This window comes from Pollicipes pollicipes, unplaced genomic scaffold, assembly GCF_011947565.3.
Source record: "Pollicipes pollicipes isolate AB1234 unplaced genomic scaffold, Ppol_2.1 Scaffold_4219;HRSCAF=4965_pilon_pilon_pilon, whole genome shotgun sequence".
Lineage (NCBI taxonomy): Eukaryota > Metazoa > Arthropoda > Thecostraca > Pollicipedomorpha > Pollicipedidae > Pollicipes > Pollicipes pollicipes.
In genome coordinates, this window is record NW_023596448.1 from 18,953,873 (window position 1) to 18,967,422 (window position 13,550).

Here is a 13,550-nt window from a genome sequence, read left to right on the forward strand (position 1 = left end):
CCGCTAACAGGCGTGGAAGTGACGCAGATGCACGGTGTGACGTCAGACCACCGTTGCGACAGGGAGGTGGACAGGGACTAACACAGACGACGCCGTAAAAGACCACATGAGATGCGAGGCCGACCAGACGAGCCGACCAGATAACGCCACAGAGACCAGAGCGGCGCCAGCCGGATCAGCTGGGGAGGGTCGAGTCAGTCCAGACAAATCGCACTAAAACAGACGGAGTGGAGCAGCTCGAAGCGTAGCCATAGACGAAACTTTATTAGTCCTGAGCTGGTCTGACAGCCGCATATCACGTTTTATTTGGATTCCGTTAATTTTGTTGAGCGATTTTCTCAAGCTCGTGTGTGTGCTGGGAGAGTCAGTCCCATCGGACCAGACCGAACCAGGCCATACAAGACGGCACCAGATCTGCCCGGCGCGGCGGCCCCGTGTGGGGGAGGCGCTCCAGACGGGCCGACACGCGCCGCGTGACCCCGCGACTGACCCGTACGCCCCGACCCACGCCCGCGTGGGACGCCGCCCCCTCCCCCCTCGTCGGCGGAGTTCGTGGGACCGACCGACGACCTCGTTGCTCAGCCAGCGGCCGATCGACGCTCGCTGCACTCCGGCCCGCCCCCGTCGGCCGGCGCCGCCCACGCGCCGCGACGCCCAAGGCGGAAGCGGAGAGAGGGGAGGGGGAAGGAGAGACGACTAGGAGCAGCACCGCCAGCAACTTGTTTAAACGCTGACGTTATGACGTTTTGTTTCGCAGGAATGGTTCTGAGTCAGCGTGCCCGACGGGTGCAAGGGTGCATGGGTGTCGTGCCTGACGTACGACAGTTTGATGCGACGGGCCTTGACCCCAGTGAAGCTACTTCAGTTCAACGGACGTTTTCCCGCCATGCTCTGGCGCGCTGCTGCACGTTGTAGTGCCGCCCCTGTTTCAGCTCGTCTCTTTCTCGACCAGTCGCGCCAGACCGTGATAGGCGCGCCAAACAGGCGCCGTTCCGGGGCCGCTTCCTCGCGCGTCCGGCGCATGCTGGTCAGAAAGCCCGACACCACGCCAGCAGAGCCGGCCGGACCTGAGACGGCGTCTGTCAGCGCGCGGCCCTCTCGGTCTCGGCCAGCCGGCCGGACCTGAGACGGCGTCCGTTCGCGCGCGGCCCTCTCGGTCTCGGCCAGCCGGCCGGCGGGTCGGTCCACTCGCGTGTTTCAGCGCGCGGCCCTCTCGGTCTCGGCCAGCCGGCCGGCGGGTCGGTCCGCTGCGACGTAGTTCAGCGGGCGGCCCTCTCGGCCTGGGTTAGCCAGTCAGCGGGTCGGTCCGCTGCGACCCAGGTCAGCGGGCGCCGTACCCTGCTCGCAGGATGGACAAGTTCGCCGGGCCGGCCGAGAAGCCAGCTCTTCGGCATGGGCATGGGCATCGAGAACAGGGAGGACACGACGGCCACCACGTCACGCCGACAGGCGCTGAACGCATTGCGAGGCGAGTCACTCAGACATGAACTCGTGTCCCACTCTGAGAGAAACGTAAGACCTTTCGCGGGGCATTCCTGTCCACGAGAGTTTTCATGATGATCCCCAGGAGACACTCCAAGGCACGTTCTGTAAGGCAGCACGGCGCGAGGAATCCCCTGACGCACTTCGTGGCTGGAAAAGACCTGCTACTGGACGGGACTACGAGCGCTGGACCGCTGGACCAATACGCCCCAGCTCTAACCCCCGGCCACTGGACGGCTTAACTCCTACCCTACCCTCAGGCCGCTGGATGGCTACACGTCTACCCCTCTCCCCTCCCCGGTCGCTGGACCGGGCCTGCCCGGGCGGCCGATTGTGCTGCCCTCTGCGGCAGGGGAGGGGGCCACCGTCTGGCCAAGCCACGGCCGCACCGGGCTCCAGCTCCAGCCCCGCAGCCCGTTTAGGTGGCGTGACGTGCGCTCCAGCACGGGGCACAACGCCAGGGCGGGGCGGAGCCGCGGCGGCTGCGGCGTCGCGGCCTGATGACGAGATGGCCGAACGCCAGCCGTCCTGAACAGTCCGGCAATCTGGCGGGCTTCCCGCGACGCGAGCTGAGCCCCTCTCCCGCTCACACCCGCAGAGCCAGCTGAGGTGTGGTGCCTAGCCCAGAGCGCTCCCTCGTCCAGCGGTCGGACACCAGCCGCGCGGCCCAGCACGAGCCGCGTTCAGGAGCGCGGCCACTCACCGGTAGATCCAGTTGAGGATGTAGAGGGCCCGGTACGAGCCCAGCGCGAACAGGTAGTGGCTGGTGATGGTCTCAGCCTCGCCCGTCTTCGAGACCATGAACAGCTGCGGCAGGATGGCCACCGACTCCAGGTAGATGCTGAACGTCCACAGAATCTGGCGGGCGACGGCGCGGCGGCGTCAGCGGGCGCGGCGGCGGACGCTCGGGCGGAGCAGGCGCACGTGCAGCGAGGGGGGGGGGGGAAGACCGGGCAGTGCCGGTCACGCAGCTGTCTTCTAAACTCGCGCTTGTTTATTGACTATTTGGGCTCTCAGGTGCCACAGATGCGTAGTCACGTGGCACCCAATAAACGACTTCACTGACGGTGAAAGACCTTCACTGTGCGTGAATTGCAGTTATTCTGTGGCTAGTTTTGTGCGCGAAATGACGGGGAGATACTCGGCGGAATACGAACGCCGTCTGGCGGCTGCCCCGGCACCGTGCAGCTATTTCGCCGGATTGCGTGAACGACACGGAATGCATTGAAATGTTGCACACCGTAGCACATTCACAACATGAATGTTCGACAACAAATCTCAGAAATGGTTGCGGCAGAGAAGCGCTTTCCCGGGTCACTCGCGGCCCCAATCCGATATTGAATTTATACGCCAAAGAAGCCAATTTACCAGATATTGGTCGCTGCTGGAAACAGGCAATAAGCACGCTTGTCGGAACTGCCATCATGGCTGGACGGCAATTGCGTCCGGCGGATAAAGAAAGGGATAAGGTCAGAGAGAGAGAGTACGGCAATCGCGTCCAGCTGGTAAAAACAGGGATAACGTCAGAGGGAAAGTAATACATTCATCATCTTCCTGTAATCGTTCTACCTTCCAAAACACGCACGCTGGAACGGCGCAGGAAAGAAAGCGGGGGAGGGGGGGGGGGGGGGCAGAAAAGGAGGGAGAAGTCCCCGGCGGCGAGCGTCGACACGACGTGCTACGAGTTCCCGAGACCGGGGCACCCCGCGGGCACCACGTCCACCGCGCCATCACGGATCCCGACGTCACTGCCGGCGCGTCCCAGGCGCCGGCCTCGATCGGTACTGCATCGCAGTCGCGCCCACGCATGCTCGCAGAGCAGACCGTTCGTGGCCGGCGCCACGCGCGGCGGGCGGGGGACGCCAGCCGCGCACACCCCGCGGCTCGTCGGGCTGGGGTCCGCGCACGCCGCGCCGGCGTTCAACGGACACCGGTGCCGTCGCTGGCGCCTCGCGCCGTGCTGGCGTTCAACGGACACCGGCGCCGTCGTTGGCGCCTCGCGCCGCGCTCGGCGGCTGAGCCTGCATTGACGTCGCCCGCCTCTCGACCTGACCCGAACGGCTGGCGCCTCGTGACGTCGCGCGATCCAGGGACGCCGCGCCGCGTGACGCCCATTGCCATGCGTCAGGTGCTTCCCCCGGACGCTGCGCGCCGACAGACGACACATCCGGCAATCAGGCGCGCCCCTGCGGGTCCGGCGCCGACGCCCACACACGTCATAATGATCTGAGGACCGCTACCCGCTGCCGGCCGTGAACGCGGCCGGTATCCACTCCTCAAAACTATTTATCACACTTCCATCCTATATGCTGTCTCGCAATATGTTAATCAAAACGCTCCAATGCATAGCAGCAAACACGTACTAAGCGTTGGGTTCACGCGACCAATCCCATTCAGTCATCAGCAAAAGCCTGGCTCCAATGCAGAGTACGGTTAGTTTATTGAATACCTGCTCTGATTGGCTATTAACCAACGCACCTCTTTATCGAAGCATGATATTGCAGTTTACCCGACCGGCTTTTGAGCCGAGCTACAATAGAAAACGGCTCATTTCGTGCCGTGTGTGGCTCAATACACTTTTGGAGTCACTGCAAGTGACAGCTAGTCCCATTCATTCAAAGCAGAGGAGTTTTGCGATGACCTTTGAATGTGACATCCATTTCCGCTATGGCCGACCCGGTGCGAGGCACCTGCCATATTGTCTACCCGTTTGGTGAGTGCAACTGTGTACTAAGCGCCAAATGGCCGCAACTGTCGGGGCGCACAAAAACCTCAGAAATCATCATCACAGTGCACTGAAATTCACCCACGCGAAACAAAGCACTCACTGTAACCTGCTTCCGTAAACAAGAACACGAAGACCGACGCTGTTTCCGGCAGAAGCATCGGCTGCTATCGCCCGGCCGCCGATCCTTCTTGATGGCGGAGCGGGACCACCCAGCAAAATGAGCCCCCCAATCCCAAAACATCGATTCTAGCCTGCCGTCATGATGATCTTCACCCCCATAACCACTTCTCAAAAGCTGCATATATGCATATCCTGGATATCTCACAAGCCTCTCTGCACATTGGCACGAGGGTGAGAAACACCAGCAGCCAGCTCACGTCACCTGACACTACCAACACAAACCAAGTCCCTGCACAAAACGACTGGGGTGAGCACATCTGCCTGCCCCATACCGTGTGTCGTCCGACCACTATGCAACGGACCGGCCTCGCCAGGACCGGTCGGGCTCAGCTCCATCGGGGAGCGTAAGGACATCCCGCGAGGACAGAAATACGTTGGCGAAGCCCTGCCAGCAGCATCACTGCGCCCAGCGTCATTCAAAGACGCCCATGACCCCTCCCAAGCGCCGATTGCGACGGCACCCAGCGCCGCGACGTACCGCGCCAACCCACTGCCCCGGGGGGCCGGCGCCGGCTCCCCGGCTCTTCGCGGAGTCACTGACCTCGAGCGGGGCGAACTCGTGGTTGACGACCAGCGACAGCAGCACGGTGGGCACCAGCAGGAGCTCCACCCTGCGGGCGGCGGATGGCACCGGTCACACTCGTTGGCCACACTCGCTGCGCGCGCGCCCCGACGCCGCCTCGGGAGCGGCGCCCCGTCAGACGCCGTGCGACGAGCGCGGCGCAGGGGCCGTCGACGAGCACGCGCAAGCCTCGTGAAGCACCAGCACGGCAGGGTGGGCCGACAACAAAGTAAACGTCCGGCAGCGTCGGCCAGTTCAGACTGAGCCTGCTTTACTGCTTTAGACTGCTTTAGCCCGCAGGTGGCGCTGTGGGGCGAAACAGCTTTCCCTCCCTCCCTCCCTCCCTATACGATAGCTCGCAGATGGTGCCAACAGCCGGGGTGAAGATAAGCTGCTAGAGCTTTCAGGTGGCGTCGAGTAGAAGGGGCAGCGTACGAAAGGCTCCGTCGACTTCACCCGGTCGGAAGGCTCCCGCGCCGGCCCCACCCTGAAGCAGGGGTGGGGGGCACGAGCAGGTGGCACTGACCGCAGCGTGTCATGGTTGTGATCATAGGTGGCCTTGAACTTGAAGAACATGAGGTAGACGGTGGCGGCCGAGGCGGCGATGAAGACCACCTTCATGGTCGTGTTGTAGACGGACACGAAGTTGGTCAGCAGGTCCAGGTACCGCGCCACGTACGTCACCAGAAACAGCACTTGCGACCGGCCCGAGATGCCTGCCGACACACGGCACGCTACGTCACGAGACATGTCGCCGACTGACGAACAGTGAGGGTTGAGGGATGAGGGGTGTCTGCTGACGAGCAGTATGTCATGAAGGGTGTCTGCTGACGAACGGCATGTCATGAGGGGTGTCTGCTGACGAACGGAATGTCATGAGGGGTGCCTGCTGATGAACGGCATGTCATGAGGGGTGTCTGCTGACGAACGGAATGTCATGAGGGGTGCCTGCCGACAGACAGTATGCCATGAAGGGTATCTGCTGACGCACGCACAGGCGCCAAAGAACGATATCTGCCGTCGCTCGACGACATACGCGTCATTGGAGGCATCTGCTGAGAAAGAGAGGCGGATGTCATAGGGACGTCCGCTGGGAGACATGATAAGCTCACACATTTTGGTTCATACCATCAAGAAGAATGAGCTTCATTGAGGCTCCTTACTTATGCACTCGACAAGCAGTCGGATCCGTGCGCATGATAACGCTCGGACTCGATTACCTGTCCTCTGCACAGACACACACCGGACACTGCAATGGCCCTCTTTTCATCTCAGCTGTCCTGCCCAGACTGCATACGCACAGAGTTCTCATAACACATATTTAACCAAAAAAGATAAGGAAACCAAAACGTGCAAGCTGCATCAATTTTACATCGACCAAACCAACCCCACCGCCCTCGCACCCGGCATAACCACATGAACCGAGCCGGCCCGAGCCGGCGGCCACAGCGCGCCTCTCAGCGAGGAGGGACGATGGCCGGCGTTGCGCTCCCGCGCGCCTGTGAGACCTCCCAGCGCGGCCCACCGTCGCGCAGCCGACTGGCGGCTGCCAGACGGCTCGCGTCAGGCGGAGGAGGCGACCACTCCCGATCAATGCGGCACCTTCGCCGACTGAACGGAGCCACGGCCACGCATCACAGACGATCGGCTGCCAGGTCAAATGATACGTGAAACTCGTGCACGCCTTGACGCATGCGTATACCGCTCTTGGAGATGTTTTCATTTTGTGTGCTGGGTGTTATGATCTAATGCAATGTGATCGTTGTCTTCATTTCTGTTTTTATTGTGGAGTGTCCTGAAAAGTGGCATGATGCCTGAATGTACCGGTCACTTGAAATATTGGTATATTTCATTAAATATTAGTAGTAAAATAGGTCACTATAAATATAAAAATATTAAATATTACGAAATATTAGCCACAATGGCTACTTCTACCGCCGACATATCCCGCTGGCGGTCGAGTCTCGAGTTCAGCGCAATATCAGTTGTTCCAGACCGACAGACGAAAAGCCTGGCGACAAGCGCCGGGGTTTCCAGTGCGGAACTTGCAGCCTTCACATGGGAGAACGGCACGTGGGGAAGGGCCCTGGCCACCCGCGCACGGAGGGCGGCCGGGGTCGGTCCGGTCCGGTCGCAGCGGACGCCGACAGCACGCGGCGGAGAAGATCGCACGGATCAGGCTCGGAGCGGTTAACAAATTAGGGCAATGACGAGCAGCGCGGGTCAGTGCGAGGTGGGTGCGCGGCCTATCTGTCGGACACGGCGGCCCGACTCCAGCAGGGCACGAGCGTCGCACAAGACCCAGGTCAAGCTGGAGGCGCCGAGGGCACGCCCCGGCCCCGGCGCCAGCGCGCCGCGGCGGTGCCCCCTCCCCCCTATCTCCTCTCTCGGTCCAGTGCCCGGCTCCGTCCGGCGCCCGCAGCTGCCCCTAACAAAAACAAGCCCCACTGGCCACGTCTTTTTTCGCAGGCAAGACGCATGATCACGCGACCCACGGTGGTTCAACGAGCAGTCATGCCCAGTGGACTTGAGATCACCCCAAGCCATGCCATCGGCAGGCGGGATCCAGCCGAGATGACAACATTGTGAAGGCGTTCCAACTTAAGGCAGCAACAATGTCAGACGGCCGAAATCGGCATGGCAATCGCCGCAATGAAACAAAGAAATCGTGGGTTGTCGCCGCTGTTAGTGATCCATGCAGCATTGCTCCACTGATCTGATCACTGATCACTGATCTGATCCAACTCCGATGATGAGAGCGAATCCGGTGTGCGGCAGATGACCGGGGTTAGATCAGGTTCAGGTCAGGTTGGATCAGGTTGTATCAGGCTCTCCTACCCTTCCTCCTCCCCCAGCCAACGTGTCGGAGGCCCGCCCACAGGTGCCTGGCAAGACGCGTGCGACTCAACGGCAGACCGAGCGCCACGGTCGGTCCGACGATCTCCGGCCCGGCCCGCACCGCCCCTGCCCGCGCCCCGCTCCGCCCCGGAAGACGGCGCACACTCGGACCGGCCGACCCGGCCCGCCGCGAGCCAGCGCCGGCCGTCCAGCCGCCGCCGCCGCCGCTGCTGCGGTGCGGACCGGGCCCTCAGGACACGCGCCTTCACACGAGACGACGAACTCGGTGTGCGGTTGTCAGAAGGCCAAATGCTTTCAGAGTGAGCTCTCTGCAGTTGGAATGGAACAGCTTCAAGGAACAAAGACAGCCTGGCCTGCAGGAAATGTCGCAGGACAGGTTCACCCATAATGCCAGTATTCAAAAGGAAAATTTATTTGTGTATTCTAAGGATGCATTTAAAGGCTGCCAAAGCCACTGCTTATTTAAAAACAGCTCATGATTTTTATTATAAATTTCAAGTACACACATTTCATGTAAGCCCTACCCAGTGGTGATGTGTGCATTTGTGATCCAGAGCAGCATGGACCACATTATCAGCACTATGCCAACATATCAGGATTCCATCACAGCATATTTCAACTAATCAAATGAAGAGAATGGATCACAAAGAAATTATTGTACTGTCTCAAGCTGAAGCTAGTCAGCATACATAATTTGTACTACTTCAGCTTCATTAGTCTAAATGCAATGCAAAGGCCACAGTTTTGCACACATTGTACAATGAACTTGGATTGATTCTAAATGAAGCCTCTCAACCTCATGAGCTTCCATCTGCCCAGGCTAAGCGAAGAAAGCAGTAACTCAGATGACTGACACTGATGACTTAGAATGCAACTAAGACACTTTAAAACAACTCTGGCGGGATGATTCCTGGTTAGATTTGAAATACAACTAGATCTGACCCCATCCATGATTTGACCAAAGCTGGTTAGTTAGACTGAGCTGGCACATTCACCATAAAATGTCCAGACACTGATCTTGATCTGCCTGGGACATCACCAATTGGTGACAGCAACAGAAGCCAGTTTGCTGATGGAAGCAGGTTTTGGAGGTCACCAAAAGTAATTGTGATCATAGGTTTAGGTTTGTCTGTGGATGTAGGAAAGGGGAGGGGAGAGCTGCAGAAAAAGCCCTCCAATTTGCCAAATTTTGTTTTTGCTATTTCAATAATAGTCCTTTAACAGAAAAAATTGTATTGCTTTCTTCCAACCATGAGCCCCATCAAATGACTGACCCTCCATGCCCTAAATGCTTTTGTCCTGCAGTCTAAAGCACATTCCCACAACCATGACAGCAACCAGTAACACTTATGTTTTGAGATGGGAATGAAGCTGAGATTAAAATGTTTTTACTTTGCACTGCCTAATGACCACCAATGTAATGCAGACAATGCTACTAACCAGTCTAACATTACCTAAACTATGGCAAAAACCTGAACCTAAGTGGGCCAGCACAGTTTATACCCCTTCATGAAGCTGACATATTTATAAATGTTGATCACAACCCAATGCTATTTGCCACAATGAGCTGGGTCATATCCAAAAAGTATGTTTGCATCCAATCCAATCAGGGATGAAATCAGGCATGACCAAATGCAATGTTGCAATGTCTCTTCATTTTGACCTTCCATATTTGTTCAAAAATAGGACATACATTCACAAAAAAATGCCTTCAGACTAAAGAACATCACCGACTCTTATGTGCAAAACATAGCTTATCTTGTTTTGGGCCTCTCACATATTTCAGCTGCATCTCAACAAACGAGCAGACAAAGACCTGAGACTGGGTACATGGTGCAGGGCAAATGTACCAGCTACAGCCCTGCACCCGATCTCAGAGCAGTCTGAGCTGCAGGTGCACCAATCATTTATAGGGAAGTGGCTGATGCTGCAATTTCTGGAAACAAAATCCAAAGCTGCATGCAATGGTCTAACCCAAGGAGAACATGAACACTTCAGAAGTGTTTATAAATTCATTCACTGATTGAAGCCAACCACCACCAATATATATTTGCAAGGTTTCAATCATAATCACCAAATACTAAATAGTCATAATGCATTACTATGCACTGGAATCATGAGTCAATATTAAAAACAAGTAACTTTTTAACAAGCTTATATGGTTATGCGACTTAGCACACCAAAGCTACCTATACCTGCAGGTACCTGCCTGCTACACTCAAATGAATGAGACATGCCAAGCATAAGTGGTATTTAAAACTTTTGGTATGGACAACCTAAGCTTCTTAACTTCAAAACCTTTGAACAGTGTATCTGCTATCAGTCATCACTTCATTCCTTCCGCACTACACAGTGTCTTATTAGTTTTCATTCAGTACAGCTTGTGGCATCTCTCTCAATGTCTATATGTGCATTTTCAGGCAATTCATAATTTACCTCCTGCCTCATGTACCAACTACAGCAGAATGCAGATAGGTAAAACTACATGGAAAGCAAATTGAGAGCCAACAACACAAAGTGCAAGAACACTATCACAATGATCAGCTAGCTGACTCCACATTCTAGTTTTGGCACTGATATCAGGCTTGTCATACATATGCTGAGCCTGCAGAGGAGCAGCCTGAAACCATCATCATCACATTTGACACAAAAAATGATGTTCAATAAACAAACTGCAAAAGCATTCTTGGCACAATATTAACAATCCATTAGCTGCATCCATTGTTTTATACCTTCTATATACTGAACTCATAACAACCCAAGAATATTTACGAAGATGTTAGAGCCGAAGTGATTATGACGTGAATTATCAACAACACAAAGCATGCGAGACAGACATTATTCCCTCATAACCAACTTGAGGCAATCGCAGCGGTTGAGGCCGTATGGAAATTACATCCCTTACCTGCGCATGATCTTGTTTTCCATATTTTCAACAGCAAAATGATGATAGCTAAAAGATGGGACAGGTCGCCAGCAAGTCGAAAAATATTCATTGTACGGCTTTAGGCTTTAACCCCGAATGTAACAGAGCTAGCCGGCGCCAGGAAGACGAAATTGACGTGGCCCTAGATTTGCAAGAACTCACTGCTAGATGGCGTTGCTTTCACAAGTAGTACGGTTTTCTGCAAAATGCTGTGTTTTAATGATAACGCATCTCCAGGACAGTCGAGTTATAACCAACGCATGGGTCAAGACTGATAACGAAAGGACGCAGGCAGGAATTTAGTTTTTTATAAGCGTTGGTGGAGGATGAGCAATGAAAAAAACCATAACTTACGCCTAAATAGTCAACAAACGGGTTCCTCCCCGGATTTTGGCCTGGGGACGGCTCAAGAAGGCCCCACAAGCGAACAGGAAACTACATATCCGGGTACAAAGAGATTGTGCCCCTACCCGGGGTTTATGGCAAGATTGGGGTAGCCTACCCCAATCTCGAAAAACGAGCATCCCGAAGCACGCCAGGAAACGGTTGTCCCTGTCTAGGCGATATCGTGATAAAAATACATGCATTCTAGGTTAGGCTTAGGGAAGACAGCTGGGGCATTTGTTAGAGGGGATGATTCATATTACAGCCGAAAACCAGTGGTGCCAAAATAAAAGGCTTGTTCCAATGCCAACTAGGTATCTTGGTAATGGCATTATCTCTTTTCAGCGGCAAATTAATTCAAAATGGCGCGGGCGCGTGAACCAGAACGAACTCTTCCTGATCTTTCTTCAAGTACACTGGACGCAATTGAAACAAGCTGATGAAGCTTCTGGCGCGGAGCATTTATTATGATGGTGATGATCCAATGCTGAAGGTTTTGCAGCAATCTTTTCGTTAGATTCTGGGAACTGAGTTTTTTGCAAGCGAGAATTTTGGAGTTTGTTAAAGTTGACGACTTTTGACCTGACCTAGGGTCGCCGAATTTCCACTGTTAGAGGGAATCTGGTATGATACATCCAGTGGTAAAGTTTTTACAGCGGCCGGTGTGGTAAGCTTTGAGATCTAGGTTGTCGACTTTTACACGTTAAATTTTTCCCTCGCGTTTTTATGTGTCTTAGGCAATATTAAGACCTGATATATTATATAGGCAATGATAAGACCTGACGTCAGATCAGGTCTTAATACTGCCTCCCTATTACTCACATCATTGCACGAAATCGATAGGTGAGGGTTTCGAGGCGATCAGATGCGCTGTTTCGGAGACCGAGCGTGTCTGCTCCGCATGCCAGTTTTTAGACCCTGCCGTAAAGCAAGGTTAAAATCAATGTGGTTGGGTGAGGATTTCCAAACAAATTTTCAGGATTTCAAGACACGGTACCGGAGTGGTTCGAAACATCTTGGGTATGTTAGAGAATGGATGAGCCAGCTGGAGCATTTCAGCAGCATGTAAATAGACTTAAGGAGTGTTTATGCTATGCGCACTTCGGTCAAGATAAGATTCATCACACGGCTGGTCATGATGAAAGCTCATTCGGATCATTCAGCGCCTAGTTACCATCACCGGCGCCGGGATATATGCATCCCATGTATTCAGCATTGGCCCAGCTAAGTTGCTGCATTTTATGTGATCAGCCTTGCTTTAAGCAAGACTGGCTGCAGGCCTGGTCCAACCAGGTCCATCAGGTCCATCAGGTCCAACCAGGTCCAACCAGGTCCATCAGGTCTGCTCACGCTAATTTCTTCTAGTTTCTCATCCATGGGGCATCTTCTAACTTTTCACGCATGCATTCTCATGCATAAACGAACGGGGGCGCGTGCATAACAGCAAAACACTGGTCCGGTTAGCTGCAGAGGTGCAACCAGTCTTAGTACGGGAGAGGGGGCATCGGTTGGAGGAAAGGTCCCATGTTCGTGAAAAGGCCCTCCTTAAATAAGATGCGTTGGGTTTTGCCATTTTATGTCGGTTAGTCCAGTATTGTTTGTTCTATGTTCACTTGTTGCATTATCTAGCTGAAATGTAAGCCAAAAAGGCCTTCAGTGGTAAAAGTGAGTCCGTCTCAGAAATTAGCGTCCAGGGTCCAAACTGAGACAGAACTGACTTGATAATGGTGAGCTCTGACCGCTCGTATCGTCCCACGGGCTACCCTGTATCGGCGCAAGAGACCATGCGACTGATGGTTGAGGGCCCTGTCATGATTGCTAGAGTTCCTGAATAGCCTCCAGCTGGCTCTTTGGGCCCTTCGATCGGGCCTCTGGCGATCCGTCCCGGGAGGGTGGGGAGGGAGAGGCTCGGGCTCTCTTTGCTGCCTGCCTGCACCTCTGACTGGGTTCCAATAGCAAAATAAGCAGCAAGTGGTGTGCACGCGATGCAGGCAATTGTCACCACCGTTTGATGTGAACTTTGTGAGTCTGCACTGCAAGTAACTGAAACTACCCTCTTCATCTCTTAGAGCCTAAAAGCCTTCGCGAGCTTAATCTTCTTGCTCCAGGTTTTAGGCGGCTAACGTCAAATTGATCAGTGGTGGCGGAGGGGGGCCGGGGGCTGCATCGCTAACTGTGTAGCAAGATACACTCCTGGTTTGACGCCATACGTGGTGGACCTTTGAAAAGTGATCGTCAATACCCCGCAGGGACGGCGGTCTGCAATGTTAAAAGACGGCTCATTGCGCAGCTGTGCTGTGCAAATCATCACCACCGACCGGGGCCAAAATCGCCTGCCTCCGTGATGAACTGCCAGTTGTCGGTGCTTGGTTCTCGGGTCTACGGTGTCGTGCATTCAAACTTTTAGTTTATTCGTTCAACGCAAATTA

The 13,550-nt window shown here is 54.8% G+C and overlaps 1 protein-coding gene across 1 annotated transcript in view; it reads right to left on the reverse strand.

Moving 5' to 3' along the window:
* The window catches only part of KdelR (ER lumen protein-retaining receptor), a 37,194-nt gene extending 26,317 nt beyond the window's left edge, over positions 1 to 10,877 (reverse strand). The window contains exons 1-4 of the mRNA XM_037218279.1: positions 10,717 to 10,877; positions 5,479 to 5,668; positions 4,932 to 5,001; positions 2,186 to 2,340 (exon numbers count right to left, since the gene is read on the reverse strand). Of these exons, the coding sequence (XP_037074174.1) occupies positions 2,186 to 2,340; positions 4,932 to 5,001; positions 5,479 to 5,668; positions 10,717 to 10,807 (506 nt within the window). The 5' untranslated portion in view covers positions 10,808 to 10,877. The remainder of the gene's footprint in view (positions 1 to 2,185; positions 2,341 to 4,931; positions 5,002 to 5,478; positions 5,669 to 10,716) is intronic.
* Between the last annotated feature and the right edge of the window lie 2,673 nt (positions 10,878 to 13,550).